Genomic DNA, 27,944 nt, shown 5'->3' on the forward strand with positions numbered 1-27,944 from the left:
CACATCCTTCCTATAATGTGGCGACCAGAACTGCACACAGTAATCCAGCTGTGACCTCACCAAGGTTCTATACAACTCCAACAAGACCTCCCTACTTTTGTAATCTATGCCTCGATTGATAAAGGCAAATGTCCCATATGCCTTTTTCATCACCCCACTAACATGCCCCTCTGCCTTCAGAGATCTAAGGACACACACGCCAAGGTCCCTTTGTTCCTCAGAACTTCCTGGTGTCATCAGTCTTGTTTTTTATGCTCAAGTTCTGAAGTGAAACTTGAACCCACAACTTTTGGAGGCAAGAATGCTACCAACTGAGCCATGGCTGATACCTATCCTTGGCTCCTTCCTCCTTCCCTTGTTTACAGACTGCAATGCAGTCTCCACTATCTGTTGCCACTAAAATGTCTATAAAACAATTTGAAGAAATCCACTTCTTGTTCATATGGGCATTCGCACCTTTGTGAAGAAAATGAAAATTAGCAAAGTATTATTGCATTATACATTGAAAGGATATATTTCTGGGTTAGTGTTCGTATTTTTTCATTAGCATTAATCTGAAATGACGCAACTGCTTCACACTTGCATTGATCCCCAAGTGATGGATTTCCTGTAAATAATTAATATACATGTATTAATTGAGTATTTATTGTGTGGATGGTTCATAGGGCTCATCTTTTAACTTTGGCAGGGCTATCAGTTATACGCCCTTCCCAGTTTTCCTCTTCATTGACTCCACTTTGTTTTGCACCCCACATGAGAATGAATGTTCTGGCCACAATTCCTTTTGTCTCCTGCTTTTCATTGATCCAACCCAAACCTTAGTTGTTGTGGAATTACCTGCAATATTGACAGGTAGGAAAAGATGAGTTGATCCATCAAGCCTGCCCCACACTGTGATGACCAGTGCATCATAGCAAAACATTTCCTCCCTCCAATTACATAGGATCTAAAGCACAGGAACAGGCCATTTGGCCCAACAGACCTATGCCAGTATTTATACTACCCCCCCAGTCTACCTTTTCCAATCCCGTCTCTGTATCCTTCTATCCCCTGCTTCATGTTTGCACCAAACCACTTATAAATGCTTTAATGCTACCGTCGTCAACCATTCCATATGGCAGCGAATTTCATATTCTCACCACTAGTTCGGTTTGTAAAGTTCCTTACTTCCAGATGTTTGGAGCTTTAAATTTACAACTAACTGCACCTAGAAACAAATGATACTGTCTATAGGAAGAAACGCACCAGTGTAAATGGGTCAAGAATTACTTGCTATATTCCAGCTGATTAGGTATCAAATATTATTATTGACTTCAGACTCCTCCCCACTTTCTATTTGGCAGGAGTTATGTTGTGCTGTGACACTTGGAGGGAATCCTAACAGGAATTACAGTACGCTCCTTCGCTGTTGCTGGTTCATAACCTGGAATTCCCTCCCTAACAGCACTGTGGGTGTTCCTACACCACATGGACTGCAGCAGTTCAAGAAGGCATCATCACCACCTTCTCAAGGGCAATTAGGGATGGGCAATAAATACTGCCCTAGCCAGTGACACCCACATCCCTTGAATGAATAAATAAAAGTTACTTGAGATACCTTTACAAATCTGTAGTTTCAGTTTTTCTGCAATTTCGCCCATGGTTCTGAAGTCTTTTGTGTAATACAAGTATTCGTCTTGAGGAAATGAAGCAATTTGTTGTAATTCTTTTTCAATTGCCTTGCCAACCCCAATAGCGTATATATTGATACCTGTTGAGACAGTTCCATAAGTATATTATATTGTTTCTCTTTGCCTTCTGCGTGCCATAGAGCCACAGCGGGTTGTTGTGATCTGGAATACATGGACTGACAGGGTGAGTGGAAGCAGATTTGATAGGAACTTTCAAAGGAAATTAGGCAAACACTTAATGAAAAGCTTTGCAAGAGTTGTGGGGAAAGAACAGGGGAGAAGGACTAATTGGATTGTTCTTTCAAAGAGCTGGCATAGGCACAACGGGCCAAGTGGCCTCCTCCTGTGCTGTGATTCTATGAAATCTTACCCTTAGCTGATAATCAAAGATGAACAATTATACCTTTATAATGGGGACACATGTGAAGTGTTAAGCAACAAAAATAAACAACTCTAAATGGGATTAGAATAGTTAGGTACTTGTTTGACTGGCGTAGACTCGATGAGCCGAAGAGCCTTTTCCTGTGCAGTAGGCCTCTTTGACTCTATGACTCAAATCAAAGTGGTGTCTGGCTTGGCCCCACACTTGATGCCTTGACTTGAGGACACAACAAAAATGAAGAAACTCAGCCATGATCAGATTCACAAGTCAGTGCCCTAGAGCCTATTAAATAGTGCATTGGAGCCTCAACTTGCAATTCATTTTCAGTATGTTGTAAAGGCCTCCAATGATGAATTGGAAAGGATGGTGTAACCATATGAACTAAATGTCCTTACTGCAGTTGCTTTTAATTTCAGTCTCTGAAATATGACAGCACCTTAGAATTAAGCAGGTGCCCTGGCCAATATTTATCCATCGGTCAATATCACCAAAAAATATTGGTCGTTATGACTTTACTGTTTGTGGGAACTTGATGTGCGCAAATTGGCTTCTGCGTCTCTTGCATTCGTTGTTGTCATTGGCATCCTTCCATCTACAGAAGGTTATGGACATGCAGTAAATAAACTCCTTTGGGGATGGGGTAGCTTCATATGGTGCACTTTTACTGAAGGATCTGATCCATGAGAGGCCACAAGTGCTGCATATGAAATGGTTAACAGGTGGGTCCTTGAGGGCTGTTGTTTCCGGTGTTGGCACTGGTTGCCAAGCCGCTGTAGTCACTGATCACCATCTCACAGGTGATGTCACCATTTTCCCCTGTCGTCAGCTGGTGTCTCCCAGGTGAGAAAATCCATGTCTACGTTTTCATGCCACGGTTGTCTAAGCATCTTTGAAGCGGAGCTTTGGGTGTCCTTCGGGCTCCGGCTGCTTCACCTAACAGAAAACCCCTAGGTGTCTCACGTTACAACAGTGACTACATTTCAAAAGTACTTCACTGGCTGTAAAGCACTTTGGGGCATTCTGAGGTCATAAAGAGCACTATATAAATACAGCCCTTTCTTTCTGTGAAGTTCTCACGATAAGTGTGTAACTTTGTTTGGTTTTGTTGGGAAATCATGAATAAATAATTAAGGATAAGGTGACCTTAAATGTTCAGCTAATCAGAGAGAGCTGGCACGGATTTATAAAGGGTAAGGTTATGTCTGATGAACCTGATTGACTTTCTTTAAAGAGGTGACTAAAATAGTGGTTGGGGAATGTCTGTGGATATTATTTATGTGGACTCTCAGAAGGCATTTGATAAAATCCCTCATAAGAAACTGTTAGCTAAAGTTGAAGCTTGTGAAATGAAAGGCATATTATTGACCTGGTTAGGAAATGGGCTGAGCAACAGGAGACCAAGAGTAGGGATAATGGACAGATAATTTAATTGCCAGGATGTGACTCCTGTGTTGGGGCCTCAACTACTTACCATATTTATTAACACTTCAATGACATAGAAAGTCACATATCCAAATTTACTGATGACACAGGGTTGGGTGGTACTCTAAGTAATGTAGATGATAATGTAAAATTACAAAGAGATATTGATGGTTGTTTGGTAGTACAGAACTTGAGTATTGCCGAAAAAAGAGACATTCTGTTGAAGCTTTTCATCTTGTACTTATCAGGACACTTGCAAGAATACAAAATATAAGGGGAAAATAACAATTTATACTGTATGTGAAGAGAGTGCTGATTGGTTGGCAAGTGATATTATTATGGAGAATGCACCAGTGATGGTGACTGACAGTTAACTGCCAAGCATTGTTTGAAATTTAAACCAGGCAGCTTGACCCTGATTGATCAAGGCATTGCCCTGAGGAATGAGTCAACGAGCATAAGATTTGACATAGGTATTCAAAATCAGGAGGAGCCTGGACAGAGTACAAAGGGAGAAACTGATCCCACTCACAAAAGGATCAAGAATGAGAAGGCACAGAGTAAAAGAAGCAAAAGTAATATGAAGAGAAACTTTTTCACGTAGCAAGGTCTGGAATGCACTGCCTGAGAGTTTGGTGGAGGCAGGTTCAGTCTTTTTATTCGTTTATGGGATATGGGCATCGCTGGCTAGGCCAGCATTTAATGCACATCCCTAATTGCCCTTGTTCAGAGGCATTTAAGAGTCAACCACATTGCTGTGGGCCTGGAGTCACATGTGGGCCAGACCAGGTAAGGACAGCAGATATTCTTCCCTAAAGGATGTTAATGAACCAGATGGGTTTTTAACAACAAAAAACACAGGTTTCATGATCATCATTAGATTTTTAATTCCAGATTTTTATTGAATTCAAATTCCACCATCTGCCATGGTGGGATTTGAACTTGGGTCCCCAGAGCATTACCCTGGATCGCTAGAATAATAGTGACAATACCATATGCCACAACCTCCCCATTCAAAAAGAAATTAGACATATAACTGAAAAGGAAGAATTTGCAGGGTTATGGGGAGAAGGTAGGAGAATAGCACCAGGTGAATTCGGAGAGCCAGTGCAGTCACAATGGGCCGAATTGTGAACCTGCGCTGTAACAATTCTGTGATATGAAGGGGAGCAAATGGGATAGATAGAGAAACTATTTCCACTGGTTTGGGAGACCTGGACTTGACATCGTCTAAAAGTTAGAGTCAAACCTTTCAGGAGTGAAATTAGGAAACAGTTCTACACATGAAGGTGGGGTAGAGATTTTGAACTACTACAAATGGTGATTGGTGCTAGATTCATTGTTAATTTTAAGTCTCAGATTGATAGATTTTTATTAACTAAAGGTATTATGGGATACTGTTGTCATGCAAGAGACCTGGCAGCCAATTGGCACAGAGCAAGTTCCCACAAATGGTACAATCATGGGGCAAAGGCAGGTATGTAGAGTTAGTTTGAAGATTGGCCATGATCTCATTGATGGGGGAACAGGAAATGGCCTCCTTCTGTTCCTATGTTTTGGGATCTTTTGTATCGATTTGAAAAGACAGGGCCTTGTTTAAAATGTCGTATTCCAAAGGCAATGCAGCAGTCTCAATACTGCACTGAGGTATCTTCAGCCATGTTATTGATTTTCATGTGTGGGAAAATAATGGGTAATTATTGTGGGGTACATTTGTTGCACTGTTTTTTCTGCAATTGGAAACCAATATCCCTAAATGATTAGAATTTAAACAAGTTAAAATGAATGCACTGCCTGAAAGGGTGGTGAAAGCAGATTCAATAGTAACACTTGAAAGGGAACGAGATAAATACTTAAAAAAGGAAAGATTTGCAGGACTATGGGCCGAAAGACAGATAATGGCAGCTCTTTCAGAGAGCAGGCATGATGAGCCGAATGGCCTACTTCTGTTTGAAAGAAGAAGTCTTGGATTTATACAGCACCCTTCACAACCCTGGGATGCCCCAAAGCACTCTGCATCTACAGAAGAACTTTTGAAGTGTAATCACCATTGTAATATTGGAAACACGGCAGCCAGTTTTTACACAGTAAGCTCGCGTTAACACCATGTGATAATGACCAAATAATCCAGTGTTTTTTAGTGATATTGATTGAGAGATAAATATTGGGCAGGACCCTGTGGAGAACTCCATAGCTGCTCTTCGGAAAGACTGCCCTGAGGTCCACCTGAGAGAGCAAATGGGGCCTTGGTTTATTGTCTCATCCACAAGGCAGCACCTCTGACAGTGCAGCACTCCCTCGGTACTGGCATTGGAGTGTCAGCTTAGTTTTTCTCTGCACAAATCTTTGGAGTGGTTCTTGACACCACAACTTTCTGACTAAGAGGCGGAAGTCATGACTGACACTATAAAAATGTAAGCTGTATGATTCTATGGGAGAATACCCTCTTTGGCCAACATTATGAAATGTGCATTACCATTCTCCTTTGCTTTGGCTGCCCATTCCACGATGTCAACTTGTTCCCGCCCGTCGGTGAACACGATCGCTATCTTTGGGACATTCTCCGAAAGCATTCGAGCCCCTTCAGCCACCTTGAAACTGTTTTTAAAGATTTGCCTCAGAGCGATTCCTGTCATGGGTCCTCGACCTATGTATTTCGCTCGACTCACTGCAGCCTTGACGTCATTCACCGTGCTGTAGCGCCGGAGAGGAAATTCGGTCCGCACTTTAGTGGAATACTGCACCAGACCCACTCGGGTGGCGTTCGGTGCAACTTCCAACCCATCCACGATGTTGTTGACAAACTGTTTCATTGACTGGAAATTCTTTGCTCCAAGGCTTTTTGATCCATCAATGAAGAACACAAGGTCCATTGCTCCATTGGTACACTCTACAGCAGACAAACAGAAGAATATATGTTAATCATATCTTGTGGGCAATGCACAGCCATGAGCATCATCATACCTTTTTTTTCCAACTTAGATGCATGTTAACGTGTGCTTTTTAATCCTCTGTGCAGGAGCTGGAGCTATAAATACAGATCTAACTAATCTTTATTTTGGCTAATGATTACAGAAGGAAAGCAGTATCCTTACAGCTTTGGCCCAAACATGGACAAAAGAGCTGAATTCCAGAGGTGGGTTGAGAGTGACTGCCCTTGACATCAAGGCAGCATTTTTGACAGTGTGTGGCATCAAGGAGCCCTAGCAAAACTGAAGTCAATGGGAATTGGGGGGAAACTCATTCAAAGGAAGATGGTCTTGGTTGTTGGAGGTCAATTATTTTGGCCCCAGGATATCACTGCAGGAGTTCTTGAGGGTGGTGCCCAGGGGCCAATCACCCTCAGCTGCTTCATCAATGGCCTCGCTTCCAACATAAGGTCAGAATTGAGGATGTTTAAAGTATTCAGTACTACTAGCAATTCCTCAAATACTGAAGCAGTCTGTGTCTGCATGCACCAAGACCTGGACAACATTCAGGGTTGGATGAAAAAGTGATTTAAATGTTACTTGCCAGTTAAGTGCCAAACAATGGCCATGTTCAACAATAAAGAATCTAACCTCTTCTTGACATTCAATGGCATTGCCATTGCTGAATCCCTCACCTTCAAAATTCTATGAGTTACCATTGACCAGAAATTCAAATGGGCCAGCCATATAAATACTGTGGCTACAACAGCAGGTCAGAGGCTGGGAATTCTGCAACGAGTAACTCACCTCCTGCCTCCTCAAAGCCTGTCCACCATCTACAAGGCACAAGTCAGGAATGTGATGGCATACTCTCCAATTGCCTAAATAAGTGCAGCTCCAACAACACTTAAGAAACTTGAGACCATGCAAGATAAAGCAACCAGCCTGTGGACTCGAAACGTCGGCTCTTTTCTTCTCCACCGATGCTGCCAGACCTGCTGAGTTTTTCCAGGTAATTCTGTTTTTGTGTTGCTTGACTGGCACCCCATTCACCACCTTAAACTTTCACTCCCTCCACCATCAATGCCCAGTGGCAGAAGTGCATACCATCTGCAAGATGCACTGCAGCAACTTACCAAGGCTCCTTAGCACCTTCCAAACCCATGACCATTACCACCTAGAAGGACAAGGGCAGCAGACGCATGGGAACACCACCACCTCCCAGTCCCCCTCTAAGCCACACGCCATCCTGACTAGGAACTATATCGTCGTTCCTTCGCTGCTGCTAGGTCTGGAACTCCTTCTCTAACAGCACTGTGGGTGTATCTGCAACACATGGACTACAGCGGTTCAAGAAGGCAGCTCCACCACCACCTGAAGGGCAACTAAGAAAGGGCAATAAATGCTGGCCTTGCCAACAGAGCTCACATCCCAAGAACAAATTAAAACTAAAAGATGACAAACATTTTACAATGTGGATTTGGGCTGCAGTTCCCAGTTCCAATGCTTTGGGCTGAATATTCTGCTTTTGTGCTGCAGATTCTATGTAGTCGATTCCTACAGGGGAGGAACAGGCAGTCAGACCCACTCCCATTAAATAAAGATTTCAAGGTACCAGCTTACTCACGCACTCTCACTCTTACGCCCACTCAGACACTATAAGTCTCAATCAACTCTGTACCAGGATCAAGTGAGAGGAACTAGGGCAATGCAACAGGAAACAAAACTCATGCACTGAACGGAGAGAATCACAGATCACCATAGAGAATCTTTGGAATTCTCTATCCCAGTGGACTGAGGAAGCTCAGCCATTGAATATATTTAAGAATGGGATCAATAGATTTTTTGACTTTAAGGAAAGCAAGAGGTAGGGCAGGAAAATGGAGTTGATATATAAGATCAGCTATGATCTTATTGAATGCTGAAGCAGCCTCGAATGCCTCCATATCCTGCTTCTGCTCCTATTTCTTATGACTGTGAAGGAAATGCTCCTAGGAAGAGAGACATCCACAGACACAGCGACAGAGAGTGAGAGATATCACACATTCAGCAATGACTGAAAAACTCCAGATACACACAGAAGGACAGAGTGGATTTGATCAGTTCCTAATAAGGACGGAATTGGTGCCTGAGTAAATCATACACATAAATATGCTAAGTTTGAAAGATGAAATTTTGTTGCAACTTTTGACTGTTCTCCAGCTAAGTTAGGTTTATCCATTGCTGATGAGGTGAGCTGGGAGAGCGGGGAGGGGTGGGGGTAAAGAAACATAGAAACTAGGAGCAGGAATAGGCCCTTTGAGCCTGCTCCGCCATTCATTATGATCATGGCTGATCATCCAACTCAATAGCCTGCTCCCGCTTTCTCCCCATACCCTTTGATCCCTTTCGCCCCAAGAGCTATATCTAACTCCTTGAAAACATACAATGTTTTGGTCTCAACTACTTTCTGTGGTAACGAATTCCACAGGCTCACCACTCTCTGGGTGAAGAAATTTCTCCTCATCTCAGAGGATGTGGGCCTCACTGGCTGGGCCAGCATTTATTGCTCATCCCTAGTTGCCCTTGAGAAGGTGATGGTGGTGAGCTGCCTTCTTGAACCGCTGTAGTCCTTGTGGTGTAGGTACACCTACATTGCTGTTAGGAAGGGGGTTCCAGGATTTTTGACTAAGCAACAGTGAAGGAACGATGATATATTTCCAAGTCAGGATGGTGAGCGGTTTGGAGGGGAACTCCCAAGTGGTCTATCTGCTGCCCTGTCCTTCTCTATGGTAGTGGTCATGGTCATGGGTTTGAAAGGAGCCTTGGTGATCATTTGGTAGTACGGAACTTGAGTATTTCTGCACTCATCAGGATACTTGTCTGTAGATGGCAGATTGCCTTAGTGAACCAGATGGGTTTTTATGACAATGGCAATGGTTTCATGGTCACCATCTGACTTTTAATTCCAGTTCTATTAAATTCAAAACTCACTGTGGCGAATTGCTGTGGTGGGATTTGAACCCAGGTCCCCAGAACATTACCCTGGGTCTCGGGAATATTAATTCAGTTTCTATGCCACTGCCCCCTCCTCCATTTCTGCAACTGTTTGTTGGATTGGAATAAAATGAACTCAGCTCATTATGAGGCAAGGTTTAAAAGAAAGTGAAGATGGTGAGTCGTGAGAGAAAAGTAGAAAGACTTACGCTGACAGGTCTTCCCGTCAGGGTTAAGTATGTAACCTTTCCGACATCTGCAGAGATAACTGTCTTCTGTGCTCACGCAGTAATGTTCACAGTTATGCCCAGCCTGGACACAGAAATCAATTCCTGCAATAAGGACAGAGAATAAAGCAGTTGTTACTGTCCTTTCCATCGTAAAGATATATATTATAGATATATTATATATTTCAGAGAAGTTACAACTAAACATCTGGAAATCCTGTGCCACAAACTCCCTCCATCACATTGACAAAAAACATTCACATGTCTCTCTGAGTTCTCATTTAAAGCTGAGTGGGCAACCTGATGGACGACTTTAAGATTTTAAATCTTTAAGAAGATGGGCGGAATTTGTTCTCCCCCACAGAGCAGGATGGGAAGCAGGGGTTTGGGGGGGGGCGTGGGTTGGAGGGCTACAGAATCAGGAGGAAAGGCAGCGGGGAGGGGGTGGAGTGGGTCATGCCAGTCGCCTTACTGACTCCACCTGATTAAGCCAGGGGCAGAGAAGGTCAAGGACAGCTTTCCTGACCAGAGACCAATTGAGGCCCTTAAGTGGCCATTCATTTTCCACTTAAGGGCCTCCTCCTGCTGCCATTGCCTGACCTCTACCACGTGGGTAATCAGCTCAGTAAAAGCTTGATGGCCTCCCTGTGGGCTCATGGGGGTGGGGGGTTGGGAGGGCCCTCACGACTGGGCAGCTTGTGGCCCAAGGAGGGCCGTTCCCCACTGAAAGAGCCCCAACCTCCAGAGCGACAACCTCTCACCAGGGCCTGCCTGACTGGTAGTGTTGCCAACCCTCCAGGATTGGCCTCCAGGAATTGAAGATCAATCTCCAGGACACTGCTGTGTGCAACCCTGGAGAAAAATCATGGGGACACAAAGAAGGATTTTTTTTGTCATTTTTTATTTTTTGTTGAACATTTCTCGTTGCCAGAGTTCAGAATATTGAAAATGGGGAAAAGAAGGCTGTTTGGCTGACAGTCAAGCATCATCCAATTGAGTGATCAGCCTTTTCTGTTTTCCAATTGGCCTAGGAAGGCAGTGTTACAGGGATGGATACTTTTGCCGAATAATAGCTAGAGCGTGGGGGCAAGTCATGTAATGAAACCTCCAGAAATACATTTAATCACAGCTGGAACCACTACTCAGCGAGCCCCGCAAATTCGCCTCGATTGCTGGGCCTCCCCCATGCTGGCAGATCTAGGGCCTGCTGCAGTGTCAGCAGTGGCCAGTGCTCCCAGTGGCGCTGCTGGGACTGAATAGCTGCCCGCCCTCCAATTGGCTGGAGAGATCGTTGCCCTTAAAGGGATGGAAGCCCCAGCGCCGGGCGTAACAAGCTACTCAGTTCAAGGGCAATTAGGAATGGGCCTTGTCGGTGATACCCACATTCCCACGAAAGAATCAAGAAAGTAAATAGAATGCTCTCCACTGATTTAGATAGGTGCATTCACAGCGATGCTTATAGTTCATCATCATCCAGACCACAGGAATTCACTTGACCTGTGTTCATATCCATGACAGTGAATCCCATTGGGACTTCCAAAAATGGCTGCGGTGGCGTTGCCCCTGGTTTTCCGGTCAATGGGCTGGGCTACTGCCGCGGTCGTACTGCATGTTGCCACTTGTAGGGGAGCCCAAAACTAGGCGCCGTAAATGTAAGGTAGTCACTAATAAATCCAATAACTAATTCAGGAGAAAAACCTTTACCTCTTCCTGTGACCCCTCACAGCTCCAGCTTACCAGGCCGTGGAAGGTGTAGCTGGCCTACAACAGGACACCTAAAGCAGGCCGAGGCCTTCCAGGTCTCGGCCCTCCAGAGGACGCCTGTCAAGGTCATTGCAGAAAGGGCATAGCAGTCAGCAGGCTGCCTCAACCTCCGCTGTGTATGTTGGGGGAGCACCAAGACATAGAGGCAGGTTAAGAAGATGTATTTGCACCATGTGGGCACAGATCTTAATCACTTTTACATAATGTTCACTATTGTAAATAAACTCCCAAGAATGTCTCAGCAGGTCTGACAGCATCTGTGGAGAGAGAATGTTTCGTGTCCGTAAGACCCGTATTTTGCTTTTATCCCAAGAATGTCTCCCTGCCTATGTCTCCTTGTTCTGATGAGCAGTGTTCATGTCACTCAGATGTGAAACCTTTCTGCACAAGATAAAGGCAGGTGTCCCAGTCCAGGGCCTCTCCCCTGTGCATTATGTAACCTTTAGAGCAAAGTGATGGTCTGGCCTCATATGCCTTGGACACATTACTGATGCCTGCACCTCGATGGTGCTTGCCATTGCTGCCAGGAAGTCGTGGGCAGGCGTCACAGAGTTCTGTCATTCTCTCCTGTGTGTCTCAGCACCTTTGAGGTGGGGCTGGTCCCAATCTCTTCAGCATTTGTGACCAGTGATGCTGTGCTCCTAAAGGGGGCGGGTGCTGAAGGTGGACAAAGGATCAGGTGCATTTAAAGTTTTATGGCTGCATCTGTATGATATGATTCTGATCACAGAGCACAAGCGAGCTGCCCTCAGCCAGACAGGAGTTAGACATTCACAGAGGCTATGTGAAGATCTATGGAGTGTCCTTACTGCGTGTCATCATCCTCCTGGAATCTAGCGACTATTAGGACCTCCTCTGTGTCTCCATGGCATGAGCCTGAGCACTGAGGGTATGTGCGCTGCCATCAGCCACACAAGAGTCAGATGTTCATAGATGCAAGGTGAGGATGTCAGGACTGTCCTCACTACATCTTGTCATCAAGCTCCACGAATCTTGCGGCTATGAGGGCCTCATGAGCATGCCTGCCTCATCTGGCTACTGTGATGGCCTTATCACCGGCATCCTCACCTTTGAGGACCTCATCCCTTTCGATGTCATCCTCATCGGAGGAGACGTGCAGCTCTTCCATCTCCTCCTCCTCCAGGTCCTCCCTCTGTTGCAGCACCAGGTTGTGGAGCGCGCAGCAAGCGAAGATGACGCGTGACACCCTCTGGGGACCACTGCAGTCTCCACCGGACCTGTCGAGGCACCAGAACCTCATTTTCAAAACGCCTATCCTTTGCTCCACAAAAGCCCAGGTCACGGCTTGAGCCTCGTTACACCGTCGCTCTGCTGCAGTCTGAGGCCACCGAACGGGTGTCATCAACCACGTCCTCTGCGGGTGGCCCTTGTCCCTGAGGAGCCAATCCTGCAGCTTCTGTGGCCCCTGGAGGGTGTCTGGGATCTGAGACCTGCTGAGGATGTAGGAGTGGTGGATGCTCCCTGGGAATGGTACGTGCGGTCACACACCAGCTGAACATTCAGTGAGGGAAGCCCTTGTGATTCACATACTGCACTCTTGTTGCCACGGAGATCTAAGCGCCATGTGAGTGCAGTCGATGGCATCCTGCACCTGTGGGAAACCAGAGATCTGTGCAAATCCCAGCGCTCTTGCTTCCTGGCTTCCCTGATCCTAGTCGAAATGCACAAAGTTCTGTGCCTTCACGAAGATGGCGTCTATGACCTCCTGGATACACTTGTGTGTGGAGGCTTGTGAGATCCCTCACAGGTCACCTGTGGAGCCCTGGAATGAGCCACTGGCGTAAACATTGAACCCCGTGGTCACTTTCACAGCCACTGGCAGTGGATGCCCTCCATGTCCCCGTGGCGCTAAATCCTGCAGCAGGTGGCATATGTGACTGACCAGTTCCCTAGACACGCGCAGTCTTCAGCAACACTGGTTCTCGGTCACCCGCAGGAATAACAAGTGCAGTCTATAGACCAACTTGCCCAGTCGTCCAATTGTTCTGCTGTCCCCTAAAACACACATTAATTTGCAGCCTGTGCCCGAGGGGTGACAGGTTCTGGAGCATTTGGTGGCACTTTCATGCTTTTGCGTTGCTTGAGTGGGCAGAAAAACATCAGAGGCTCCGACTCCCAGCCTGTCAATGGAGCTGCGGCTGAACGGTCTGAGCTGCAGAAGAATGTTCACTTTTGACAAGCTTTTCCAAGTGCGTGGCCGCATCCCCCACCCAACCCCCCACCTTCCCCCCATCCCTCCCCCACCCTGGCATGTGCTTGTGTATGTTCACCAGTATCTCCTGCCTTGCACACCCCCCGACCCCACCTGCACTGGAGCCCTTGCCCTAGCATCGCACTGAAAGACAGCTGGGAGAAAATGACTTGTCTGTACCTCCGCCTGAATGTCCAGCGCTTCCTCCTTGATGTCCTACGTGTGATCCTCACAAATGCCACACAAGGTTGTGTGCACCTTCCTCCGAGCTCCCCTCGAAGTTCAGCTGGCCAGGCGCACGCCTTCTAAAGGCAGCCGTAACTCACGCCGTTCTGAAGTCACGCCGACGTGGGAGGTAAATTTGACATGGCGGGGGGGGGGATGATTCCGGTTTACAGGCACAATGATGAGACGCAAGTGCATTAAAATTAAGTTCCCAACGCTGGATGCTGGGAAACGCGGCCCACCATTGACGGGCGGAGCAGACGATCACAAACTGGTTTCGTGACAGCGTAAAGCCGGTTTTTGGCCTTCTTGCCATATTGTCCGCTCATGCCACCAAACGTGCCCGCTGCCAACGGGAGCGGAAAATTCCGGCCTATGTGTGTAATGTCGTGGGCAACAATATAGCGGGAACACTATCGGTTGAAAGTTCTTCATCAAATACTGTACCACCCTGACTTGGGCATATGATGCCATTTTGTCAATGCTGCTGGCTCCCTACATATCCTGGAACTCCCTACATAACTGAGGAGGACAGCAGTGGTTCATAGACAAGGCCCACCATTACCTCATTTCAACTAAAGGTGGACAATAAACGTGGCCTTTTGTTTGTATCTTTTACTTAATATGAAAAAAAGGGGATGCTTGCGTCTTTTTTTATATGAAATATGTTTGGGTTTTGGAAATGCAATGCTGCACTGACTAACTGGGTTGTCATGTGCCTGCCATAAGGCACTCTGCCTCGTGGGGCAGACATCTTCAGATCAGTTCAATGAAGGCTCTCACTGAATACACACTGAAGATGTACAGCTGTCCTTATACATGAAACATAGTGTACAGAAGTGAAGAAAAATAGATTTTTGAACCCTGCAAAAGGAGCACAGAAGACACTGAGAGCCCAACAGAAAGTTTCAAATCTCACTGACTAGCAAACTTGAGGGACTGAATGGCTTCCTCCTGTTGCTATGTCCCTGTGTCTGCGCTGACTTTGGTTCTGGATTTTGAACTATGATGTTAGCGTTGTCCTTTGTTTGCTTTGATTTCTTCGTGGCCCCTCTTCCTTAACTTTACACAGAGTCTCTCGATGCTGCAAGGGTTCGTTTGTTCATTTAGACCATCCCAGGTGATGACTGCTATCGCTGCCATTTTGTTTTTGGGAAGTGCGCTTGTGGGGAAGTGAGGAACAGTTACCACCATGAGGCAGCATGAGGGGGTAACGTGGTTAGAGAATTAGTTAGCCAGCAGGAAACAGAAAGTAGGGATAAAAAGGTAATTTTCGGGTTGGAAAACTGGACCTAGTGGAGTGCCATTGGGATCGGTGCTGGGGCCTCAACTATTTACAATCTGTGCCAGTGACTTAGAGGAGACTGAACGCTAATTTTTCCGGTGACACCAAGATAGGTGGGAAAGTAAGTTTTCAAGAGGAGGTAAAGAGCCTACTCAGGGATATAGACAGGTTACGTGAGTGGGCAAAAGTTTGGCAGATGGTGTACAATGTGGGAAAGTGTGAACTTGTCGAGTTTGGCAAGAATAATAGAAAAGTAGTACACTATTTAAATGGAGAGAGCTTGCAGAACTCAGTGGTATAGATTTTTTTTTATTCGTTCATGGGATGTGGGCATCACTGGCTAGGCCAGCATTTACTGCCCATCCCTAGTTGCCCTTGAGAAGGTGGTGGTGAGCTGCCTTCTTGAACCGCTGCAGTCCATGTGGTTTAGGGACACCCACAGAGCTGTTAGGGAGAGAGTTCCAGGATTTTGGAAATTGGCCGGGTTGGATTTGTCCTGCTTTATGTGTACAGGACCTACCTGGGCAATTTTCCACAAAGCCAGGTAGATGCCAGTGTTGTACCTGTACTGGAACAGCTTGGCTAGGGGTGTGGCAAGTTCTGGGGCACAAGTCTTCAGTACTGTTACCGAATTGTTGTCAGGGCCCACAGCCTTTGCAGTATCCGGTGGCTTCAGCCATTTCTTGATATCATGTGGAGTGAATCGAATTGGCTGAAGATTGGCATCCGTGATGCTGGGGACTTCTGGAGGAGGCCGAGATGGATCATCCACTCGGCACTTCTGGCTGAAGATTATTGCAAATGCTTTAGACTTATCTGTGTGCCCTGATACATGAATCACGAAGTTCGTATGCAGGTACAGCAAGTGATTAAGAAGGCAAATTGAATGTTGGTGTTTATTGCAAGGGGGATGGAATATATAAAAGTAGAGAAGTTTTACTGCAGCTGTACAGGGCCTTGGTGAGACCACATCTGAAATACTGTGTACAGCTTTGGTCTCCTTATTTGAAAAAGGATATAATTGCGCTAGAAGCAGTTCAGAGAAGGTTCACTTGACTCATTCTGGGGATCAGGGGTTTATCTTATGAGGAAAGGTGGAACAGGTTGGGCCTTTACCCATTGGAGTTTAGAAGAATGAGAGGTGACCTTTTTGAAACATATAAGATTCTGAGGGGATTTGATAGGATGGATACAGGGAGATGTTTCCACTTGTGGGAGAGACTAGAACCAGGGGACACAGTTTAAGAATAAGAGGTCTCCCTTGTAAGAAGGAGAAAAGGAGAATTTTTTTCTTTGAGGGTTGTTAGTATGTGGAATTCTCTTCCTAGAAAGCGGTGGAGGCTGGGCCATTGAAGCTTATTCAAGGCTGCTTTAGACAGATTTTTGCTAGTCAAGGGAGTCAAGGCTTATGGTGGGCATTTTTAAAAAATCTCTCCTTTCCTCCAATTTTGGTCCCTTGTACATCCTTGATTTTAACTGCCCCACCATTGGTGGCCGTATCTTCAGCTGCCTGGGCCCTAAGCTCTGGAAAAGAGTTGAGGCCACAACCAGATCAGCCATAACATTACTGAATGACAGAGCAGGCTCGAAGGGACAAATGGCCTACTCCTGTTCCTATGTCCTATGTTCCTATGTGTCACGTAGTATTTACAGCTCAAAAACAGGCCATTCGACCCAACTGGTCCATGCTGGTATTTATGCTCCTCCCATTCTCCACATGAATCTCAGCTGAGAACTGATAAAACTTGGCCAAAGAAACCACCCGCCTTCAACTTAAACCTCAGTTATTTCAGGAATAGCTGTATTGGTCAGAATATTTTTCACATGTGGCATAGGAACAGGAGGAGGCCATTCAGCCCCTCGAGCCTGTCCCACCACTCAAGGAAATCATGGCTGATCTGGATCTCAACTTGATCGACTCACTTTGGTTCCATATCCTTAATACTCTTACCTCAACAAAATTCTATCAATAGCTTTGGGGGGAACAGAGTGCCAGATCCTCTCTCAGAAGAAAAGTGAGAGCTAAAATTGATGTCTGATACAGCTCACTATGCAGAGACCTGGGAAACTTACAGCTCTGAGGGAAAAGTACAGATCAAACAAATTAAATCCTAAGCAAACTTCCTGGACAATTGCTTACATCGACATGTCTTCCTGTCTGGATTCAGTGTGTATCACAAGGTGTTGGCTATGATGGATTGGGAAACGTTACTTAAAGGGATGATGGTGGATAGTCTATGGCCAATATTCAAAGAGCGCATGGGTGAACTGCAACAATTGTTTATTCCTGTCTGGCGCAAAAGTGAAACAGGAAAGGTGGCCAAACCATGGCTTACAAGGGAAAGTAGAGATAGTATTAGATCCAAATTGGCCAGAAAAAAACAACTGACCTGAGGATTGGGAGCACTTTAGAATTCAGCAAAGGAGGACCAAGGGATTGATTAAGAAGGGGAAAATGTAGTGTGAGAGTAAGCTTGCAGGGAACATAAAAACTGACTTAAAAGTTTCTATAGGTATGTAAAGAGAAAAAGATTGATGAAGACAAATGTATGTCCCTTACAGTCAGAAACAGGGGAATTTATAATGGGGAACAAAGAAATGGCTGACCAACTAAATACATACTTTGGTTCTGTCTTCACAAAGGAGGACACAAATAACATACCAGAAATGTTGGGGAACACAGGGTTTAGTGAAAGGGAGGAACTGAAAGAAATCAGTATTAGTAGGGACATGGTGCTGGAGAAATTGATGGCATTGAAGGCCGATAAATCCCCAGGGCCTGATAATCTACATCCCAGAGTACTTAAGGAAGTGGCCCTAGAAATAGTGGATGCATTAGTGGTCATCTTCCGAGATTCTATAGACTCTGAAACAGTTCCTACAGATTGGAGGGTAGCTAATGTAACCCCACTATTTAAAAAGGGAGGTAGAGAGAAAACGGAATTTTAGACCAGTCAGCCTGACGTCGGTAGTGGGGAAAATTCTGGAGTCCATTATAAAAGATTTTATAGCTGAACACGTGGAAAACAGTGGCAGAATCAGACAGAGTCAGCATGGGTTTACGAAAGGGAAATCATGCTTGACGAATCTGGAATTTTTCGAGGATGTAACTAGTAGAGTTGATGAGGGGGAGCCACAGTGAATGTGATTTATTTGGACTTTCAGAAGGCTTTCGACAAAGTCCCACTTAAGAGATTAGCGTGTAAAATTAAAGTGCATGGGATTGGGGGTGGTGTATTGAGATGGATAGAAAACTGGTTGGCAGATAGGAAACAAAGAGTAGGAATGAACGGGTCTTTTTCCAAATGGCAGGCAGTGACTAGGGTACCGCAGGGATCGGTGCTGGGACCCCAGCTATTCTCAATATATATTAATGATTTAGATGAGGGAACTAAATGTAATATCTCCAAATTTGCAGATGACACAAAGCTGGGTGGGAGGGTGAGCTGCGAGGGGGATGGAGAGATGCTTCAGTGTGATTTGGACAAGCTGAGTGAGTGGGCAAATGCATGGCAGATGCAGTATAATGTGGATAAATGTGAGGTTATCCAGTTTGGTAGCAAAAACAGAAAGGCAGATTATTATCTGAATGGCTATAAATTGAGAGAGGGGAATGTGCAACGAGACCTGGGTGTCCTCGTACACCAGTCGCTGAAGGTAAGCATGCAGGTGCAGCAGGCGGTAAAGAAGGCAAATAGTTTCTTGGCCTTCATAGCGAGAGGATTCGAGTACAGGAGCAGGGATGTCTTGCTGCAATTATACAGGGCCTTGGTGAAATGGTGAGATGAGGAGAAATTTCTTCACCCAGAGAGTGGTGAGCCTGTGGAATTCGCTACCACAGAAAGTAGTTGAGACCAAAACATTGTATGTTTTCAAGAAGGAGTTAGATATAGCTCTTGGGGCGAAAGGGATCAAAGGATATGGGGAGAAAGCGGGAGCAGGCTATTGAGTTGGATGATCAGCCATGATCATAATGAATGGCGGATCAGGCTTGAAGGGCCGAATGGCCTACTCCTGCTCCTAGTTTCTATGTTTCTATGCGTATCCTGTACAACATCGACAGATGGAAGAGGTTTCTGTATTGGCACTTTCATGCTCACAGCCATGGTTTCCAAGACTGCAGCAGTCAATCTCTCAACAACAAGAAGAGCTTGCATTTATATAGCACCTTTAACATAATAAAACATCCCAAGTAACATTAACAAACAGAATTTGATGCCACAAGAAAAGCAAGGAGGTATTAGGCAGTAAAAATGTAGTCAAATAGGTCATTTTTAAGGAGAGGGAGGTGGAGAGGTTAAAGGAGGAGAGAGGGGCGCAGTGGTTTAGAGAGGGAATTCCAGGCAGCTGCAGACACGGCCAACAATGGTGGGGCAATTAAAATCAAGGATGGAAATTGAAGGAAAGGAGAGATCTTTAAAAAAATTCATTTTTGGGAGGTAAGCATCACTGGCAAGGCCAGCATTTATTGCCCTTGAATTGAGTGGCTTGCTGGGCCATTGCGGAGGGCAGTTAAGAATCACCCACATGTCAGTGCGCCTGGAGTCACATTTTGATTTCCTTCCCTGAAGGGCAGTAGTGAAGGTGGGTTTATACAGCAGCCTGGTAGTTATCATGTTCACCATTCTGAGACTGTGCTTTATATTCCTGATTTATTAACTGAATCTAAATTCCACCAGCTGCCACGGTGGGGTTTGAACCCACTCCCCTGAGCGTTAGCCTAGATCTCTGGATTATCTGATGAAGAGCCACACGGACTCGAAACGTTGATAGTGTTCCTCTCCGCAGACGCTGTCAGACCTGCTGAGTTTTTCCAGGTATTTTTATTTTTGTCTCTGGATTATTAGTATCAGTGACATTACCAATACACCACTACACCAATACACCAATACACCACTACACCACTACACCAATACACCAATACACCACTACACCACTACACCAATACACCAATACACCACTACACCACTACACCAATACACCAATACATCGCTACACCAATACACCAATACACCAATACACCGCTACACTAATACACCACTACACCAATACACCACTACACCAATACACCAATATACCAATACACCAATACACCAATACACCACTACACCAATACACCAATACACCAATACACCGCTACACTAATACACCACTACACCAATACACCACTACACCAATACACCACTACACCAATACACCAATACACCAATACACCAATACACCACTACACCAATACACCAATACACCGCTACACTAATACACCAATACACCAATACACCACTACACCACTACACCAGTACACCACTACACCAGTACACCACTACACCAGTACACCACTACACCACTACACCAATACACCAATATACCAATACACCACTACACCAATACACCACTACACCAATACACCACTACACCAATATACCAATACACCACTACACTAATACACCACTACACCAATACACCAATACACCACTACACCAATACACCACTACACCAATACACCAATACACCACTACACCAATACACCAATACACCACTACACCACTACACCAATACACCAATATACCGCTAAACCAATACACCACTACACCAATACACCAATACACCACTACACCAATACACCACTACGCCACTACACCAATACACCAATACACCACTACACCAATACACCAATACACCAATACACCACTACACCACTACACCAATACACCAATACACCAATATACCAATACACCAATACACCACTACACCAATACACCACTACACCAATATACCAATACACCAATACACCACTACACCACTACACCAGTACACCACTACACCACTACACCAATACACCAATACACCACTACACCAGTACACCACTACACCACTACACCAGTACACCACTACACCACTACACCACTACACCAATACACCAATACACCACTACACCAGTACACCAATACACCAATATACCAATACACCAATACACCACTACACCAATACACCACTACACCAATACACCACTACACCAATATACCAATACACCACTACACTAATACACCACTACACCAATACACCAATACACCACTACACCAATACACCACTACACCAATACACCAATACACCAATACACCAATACACCACTACACCACTACACCAATACACCAATATACCACTAAACCAATACACCACTACACCAATACACCAATACACCAATACACCACTACACCAATACACCACTACGCCACTACACCAATACACCAATACACCACTACACCAATACACCAATACACCAATACACCACTACACCACTACACCAATACACCAATACACCAATATACCAATACACCAATACACCACTACACCAATACACCACTACACCAATACACCAATATACCAATACACCACTACACTAATACACCAATACACCAATACACCACTACACCAATACACCAATACACCACTACACCACTACACCAATACACCAATATACCACTAAACCAATACACCACTACACCAATACACCAATACACCAATACACCACTACACCAATACGCCACTACGCCACTACACCAATACACCACTACACCAATACACCACTACACCACTACACCAATACACCAATATACCACTACACCAATACACCAATACACCACTACACCAATACACCAATACACCAATACACCAATACACCACTACACCACTACACCAATACACCAATACACCACTACACCAGTACACCAATACACCACTACACCAATATACCAATACACCACTACACCAATACACCAATACACCACTACACCACTACACCAGTACACCAATACACCACTACACCAATATACCAATACACCACTACACCACTACACCAATACACCACTACACCACTACACCAATACACCAATACACCACTACACCAGTACACCAGTACACCACTACACCAATACACCAATACACCAATACACCACTACACCAGTACACCACTACACCACTACACCAGTACACCACTACACCACTACACCACTACACCAATACACCACTACACCACTACACCAGTACACCACTACACCACTACACCAGTACACCACTACACCAGTACACCACTACACCACTACACCAATACACCAATACACCACTATACCACTACACCAGTACACCACTACACCACTACACCAGTACACCACTACACCACTACACCAGTACACCACTACACCACTACACCACTACACCAGTACACCACTACACCAATACACTAATACACCACTACACCAGTACACCACTACACCACTACACCAGTACACCACTACACCACTACACCAGTACACCACTACACCAATACACCAATATACCACTAAACCAATACACCACTACACCAATACACCAATACACCAGTACACCACTACACCAATACACCACTACACCAGTACACCACTACACCAGTACACCACTACACCAGTACACCACTACACCAATACACCAATACACCAATACACCACTACACCAGTACACCACTACACCACTACACCACTACACCAGTACACCAATACACCACTACACCACTACACCAATACACCACTACACCACTACACCAATACACCAATACACCACTACACCAGTACACCACTACACCACTACACCAGTACACCACTACACCACTACACCACTACACCAATACACCACTACACCACTACACCACTACACCAATACACCAATACACCACCAGCTCCGCTAGGTGGAGCAGCACAGTTTCTCCCTATCTATCAAAACCCCTCATAACCGTGCAAGACTAACAAACTTCGAGCCGCAGGTCGCCCACAAGGTGTTGAACACACTGGACTATCCCCTTGCACCTTTTCAGATCCGCTATTAACCTTCTTTACCAGTTGTGAGCATCACGAGGAGCTGATGTGGCATCTGCAGGAAGTTCCTATTTAAATCGTCAAAGAGATTTAAACTAAAACATCCACCGGCCTTACTTCTGCAGGTTTTTTGATCGCTGTTTAGGATGAATCCTTTCTTACACTTGCAAATGTAGGATCCCGGTGTATTAATACAGATCTGTTCACAGCCATGGCCAACCACTCCGCAGAGGTCTGCATCTATAGGCAGTTTAAAAAAAAACGTACAATTAGTACAACCCTTAACAGGGAAGCATTGCAAAAGGGAAGGAGCCAGAGAGGGCGGGATGAAAAGAGCTGGAATGTACGGGTTGAAAGGGGTGCTGGAAATAGATTCAAAAGTAACTTTCGAAAGGGAATTGGATAAACCCTTGAGCTGGGTTACGCAGAAAACCCATGCATAAGGGGTTATACTCCAGATTTATTAACTGAAGCTAAATTCCACCAGCTACCACAGTGGGGTTCGAACCTATTCCAACTTGACCCGCTCTTTCAAAGAGCTGGCTAGACAAGGTGGGCCAGTGACCTCCTTGGGTGCTGTGTGAAACCCACTGTGCATTGCATATTTTTTTTTCTTGATTAAGACAAGTTGTTCCTGTCAGTGAATGTACCTACTTAGTGCAAAAAACCAGCATTAAGTGGTGTTATTAATTTATAGCGAAGGAAAGCGGGCCCAATAAGTCCTATCATTCTGACCAGTAATGACTGGCGTTTCGGGCTAATAGGCACTGATTGGCATTAATTAAGTGGTCGTGGGTTTCATGGATCTAGATTGTATTTAAAAGCAAAATAAACGGGGCCAGCAAACTTAAAAAAGGCTTACACATTCCTAACGGCTCGTGGATAGGATGGGCCTTCATGCGATCCCTTCTCAAAGCTAATTTAATGAAAGAACCTGCATTTCTAAAGTACCTTTCATGTCCTCGGGATGTCCCAAGGAACCTCACAGCCAATAAAGTACTTTTGGAGCATTGATGCTCTTGTAACATAGGAAGCACAGCAGCCAATTTGTGCACAGCAAGCTCCCACAAACAGCAATGCAATAAATGACCAGATGATCTGTTTTAGTTATGTTGATGGTCTCTGATTGGCTCACGGCTCTCTGAGGCGGGATGTCCTGTCCCTGAGGGGACAGAAATCCCACCTTGAGGCTTGCCATTAAATGGCTGTGGGGAAACCATTCTTCACCTGCTGGACTTCCCCCAACTCTTTTAGCTGGGGGGGCTAAGGGAGGACCTTGTGAAATTCAGCCCAAGGAGTCATGGTGTCATGGAGCCATTACAGCACAGAAGGAGGTCATTTGGCCCATCGAGCCCGAGCTGGCTCTCTGTAGAACAATCCAGTCAGTCCCATTCCCCCATTCTATCTCTGTATCCCTGCAAGTTTATTTCCAATCCGATCAATTTCATTTTGAATTCATTCATCATCTCCACATCCACACCCTCATAGGCAGTGAGTTCCAGATCATTACCACTCGCTGCATAAAAAAGTTCTTTCTCACATCCTCCCCTGCATCTTTTGCCCAAAATCTAACTCTGTCTCCCCCAGTCCTTGTACCATCAGCTAATGGGAACAGCTTTTCCTCGTCTACCTTATCTAAACCTGCCATAATCTTGTACACCTCCATCAAATCTCCCCTCAATCTCCTTTGCTCCAAGGAAAACACGCTCAGATTCTCCACCCTAACCTTACAACTAATATTCCCAATCTCTGGAACCATTCTGGTAAATCTCCTCTGAACCTTCTCCTTTCTAAATTGTGGTAAGCAGAACTGGACACAATACTCCAGTTGTGACCTGATCAGAGATTTATAAAGGTTCAGCATAACTTCCCTGCTTTTGTACTCAATGCCTCTGCTTATGAAGCTCATGACCTCCGATGCTTTGCCTGCTACTCTCTCACTATATATGTCCTGCCACCTTCAAAGATCGATGCACATGAACTCCCAGATCTCTCTGTCCTTCACACTCTTGTGAGCTGTGCCATTAAATCTATATTGCCTCTTCTTACCTCGATTGACAAAATACAGTGCCTTATTTTCCTGTATTAAATTCCATCTGCCACTTGCCTACCCCTATGTCCTGTTGCAGTCGATAGGTGTCATCCTCACTGTTTGCCACACCTCCAATTTTGGTATCAATGATAAATTTTTAAATTTTACTCTGTATTCAAATATACAAGTCATTTATATTTATTTTAAGAAAACAGTGGTCCTAGCACTGAACCTCTGGGAACATCATTGTCTACAATTCCCCATTCTGAAAACTAACCATTTTACCATAATTGGCTGCTTTCTGTTCTTAAGGCAAATTTTTTTAAATCCAAGTTGACACCAAACCTATTATATGAGTCTCAGTTTTGAAATAATGCCATGGGGTCTTTTTCATCCACCTGAGAGGGTAGCTGGGGCCTTGGCTTAACCTCTCACCTGAAAGGCAGCATCTCCAACAGTGCAGCACTCCTAGTAGTGCCCACCTAGATTTTTGCATTCAAGTCTCTGGACTGAGAACCCTCAACCTTCTGACTCTCTGCAGGTGAGAGTGTTAGCCACCAAACCAGCTGCTTTCTATGACACTGATTACTTTTAAATGGTGTGTTTAAAACATGATAATGCAAAGACGTCCTTACGTACCACATATTTTGGTTTGGAACTCGGAGAGGAGAGTTTGGATCATGCTGAAATTCTGCACAAAGAACACATGCTTCTCGTGTGGCTCGCTCCCTATCAGTCGGAGAGCTTCCATGTCTACTCTCCCTACACCAACGGCGAATATCAGAATACCCGAGTCTCTTGCTTGAGCTGCTGCTTCTGCTACCTTGTCCTGGGGTCGCCCATCTGTCATTATAATTGCCACTCGTGGTACATTTCTGTTGAATGGCCTTGCCCCCTCATGCGTAGAGAATGCCACATTCATTGTGTACTCAATGGCCAGACCCGTCATGGTGCCACTTGCCAGGTGAACCATGTCCTTGACGGCTCTCATCATGTCCCCCACCTTCCTGTGGGTTTTGAGGGAGAACACGCTTTCAACAGTGCTGCCATAGAGGACAAGGCCGACTCTCGTCTTATCTGCGCCGACATCCAGGAATTTGAGAATATTATTGATGAATTCCTTCACTTTCTCAAAGTCAGCAGGAAGTATACTCCGAGAACTGTCAATGATGAAAACTAAGTCTAACGCCTTGCCAACGCATTGTTCCTCTGGAAAGAAACACAACCATTTACTTTTTAGAAAATAACATGCAATGGAAACATTTCTGACATAGGTACCAGAATCACAATAGGAATGTAGGAACAGCAGGTGGCCTTTCAGCCCTTCAAGCCTGTTCTGCCATTCAAATGATATCATACACCTACCTGCCTTTGTCCCAAATCCTTTATTACCTTTGGTTAACAAAAATCTATCAATCTCTGTTTCAAAATTTACAACTGATCTAGCACCAACTGCCATTTATAGAGGAGAGTTCCAAACTTCTACCACGCATTACGTGTAGAAATCTTTCCTAATTCTAAATCCTAATTTTTTGACTATACCCTAGACCTTTCCCATCCCACACCCAACAAACTGCATAAGTAGTTTCTCACGATCCCCCCCCTAACTGTTTCCCTTAATATCTTGAAAATTTCAGTCAAATCATCCTTTAGGCTTCCAAATTCCAGGGAATTCGATCCTAGTTTCATTCTGCCATTGTTCTGTACCATCCTGTCCAGTCCCTATCCATATATAGATATCAGCCTGGCTACTTCATAACATTTTTTTAAAAAATGGACAAATGGCTGGAATGATAAAATGGCTGCCGCTGATCACATGATGGTAGTTCTGGAAGTTTCTGGGCAGTTTAAACACAGACAATAGATAACATATCAAACCCCTGGTGTGTAACACTCCTCCTTATAACATTCTAGCCAAGCCAACGCAATGGATTAGCAGATTAGCCTGTTATGGACAAAGGCAGAGTTATTTGTGACTCCTCATCTCCAATGTTATGCTAATGGTTCCACAATTAACCTGCTCAAAACACCACGGGTTTTAACAAGAGGCCTCGTTAGCTGAATAGCTCAACCAAAAACCGCCCTGTCACATGACCGAGACTTGAGCTATTTGAATTCCTTTAATTATCCAGCTTTTGAATTTTATCTACAGTTGCAGCTTAACCTCCGAAGGGATACAGACTCCAGGCTAACCTTTGACCTCCATCTCTCTTCAAGTCTGATTTCCAGAAAAAACCCCATATTTCACCTACAGAGTGAACTAATTTCCAGGATACAAAAATACTTTGTTGCATCTTCAACAGACTTGACCTGCAACCGAACCCCTTTGAGCAAGACCAGGGATTCTGCCATCTGAAAGGAACCTTCACTGGACATTGACTTACTGGGCTCTACTCACGTAAAACCACAATTCTTATTTTTATCTTGGTCTCAGCCCTGAACCCCTATCTTTCCCTTATCCCTCTTTTATTGTATGAATGCAAAAAGGGTCGGATGTTGCGAAACCCCTTCCCGTGTTTCATGTGTGTAAAATAAACTAGCCCTCTTATTTTACCTTATCTTGGGTTTGCTGTGGGGTTATTAATAGAGGATTGGATCACTCCAAACTGAGGAGTTGGGGAACACTCGCCATCACTTACAAAAGGGTCAAAATCAAATCAAAGACACCTTTCTGTTTACGGACAGATAGTGAGTGGAGAAATCAGGGCTGTTCTAAATTAAACCCCCACCTGTCCGTAACAACTCTCTCAAGTACAATAAAAATTTTCTCACTGAGATTTCTTCACTGCTTCCTTACCTCAGCCTCTGCACTGAACAACTTCTCAACCTCGGTGATACCAACCTCCATCTCAACTCGTCACGTTCTCTCTTATATGAGCTCACTGCCCTCTTATCCTCCCTAAACCTCTCCCGCCATGCAAACCTCCCAACTCATGTTCACAGCAACTCCCCTGGCCTCGCCATCGCACCTGGTCTTAGAATCATAGAAAAGTTAT

General features: G+C 44.9%; 1 protein-coding gene across 1 annotated transcript; it reads right to left on the reverse strand.

The window, feature by feature from the left end:
* Nucleotides 1-476: 476 nt before the first annotated feature.
* On the reverse strand, nt 477-27,154 carry LOC144680107 (matrilin-1-like). The gene is made up of 9 exons (XM_078541252.1): nt 27,142-27,154; nt 25,588-26,157; nt 23,034-23,156; nt 19,125-19,205; nt 14,571-14,651; nt 9,569-9,691; nt 5,951-6,364; nt 1,598-1,750; nt 477-607 (listed from the first exon to the last, which is right to left on the reverse strand). The coding sequence occupies exons 1-9, from the start codon at nt 27,152-27,154 to the stop codon at nt 477-479; spliced, it is 1,689 nt and encodes a 562-aa protein (XP_078397378.1).
* Between the last annotated feature and the right edge of the window lie 790 nt (nt 27,155-27,944).

Source organism: Cetorhinus maximus, chromosome 4 (genome assembly GCF_964194155.1).
Source record: "Cetorhinus maximus chromosome 4, sCetMax3.hap1.1, whole genome shotgun sequence".
Classification (NCBI taxonomy): domain Eukaryota; kingdom Metazoa; phylum Chordata; class Chondrichthyes; order Lamniformes; family Cetorhinidae; genus Cetorhinus; species Cetorhinus maximus.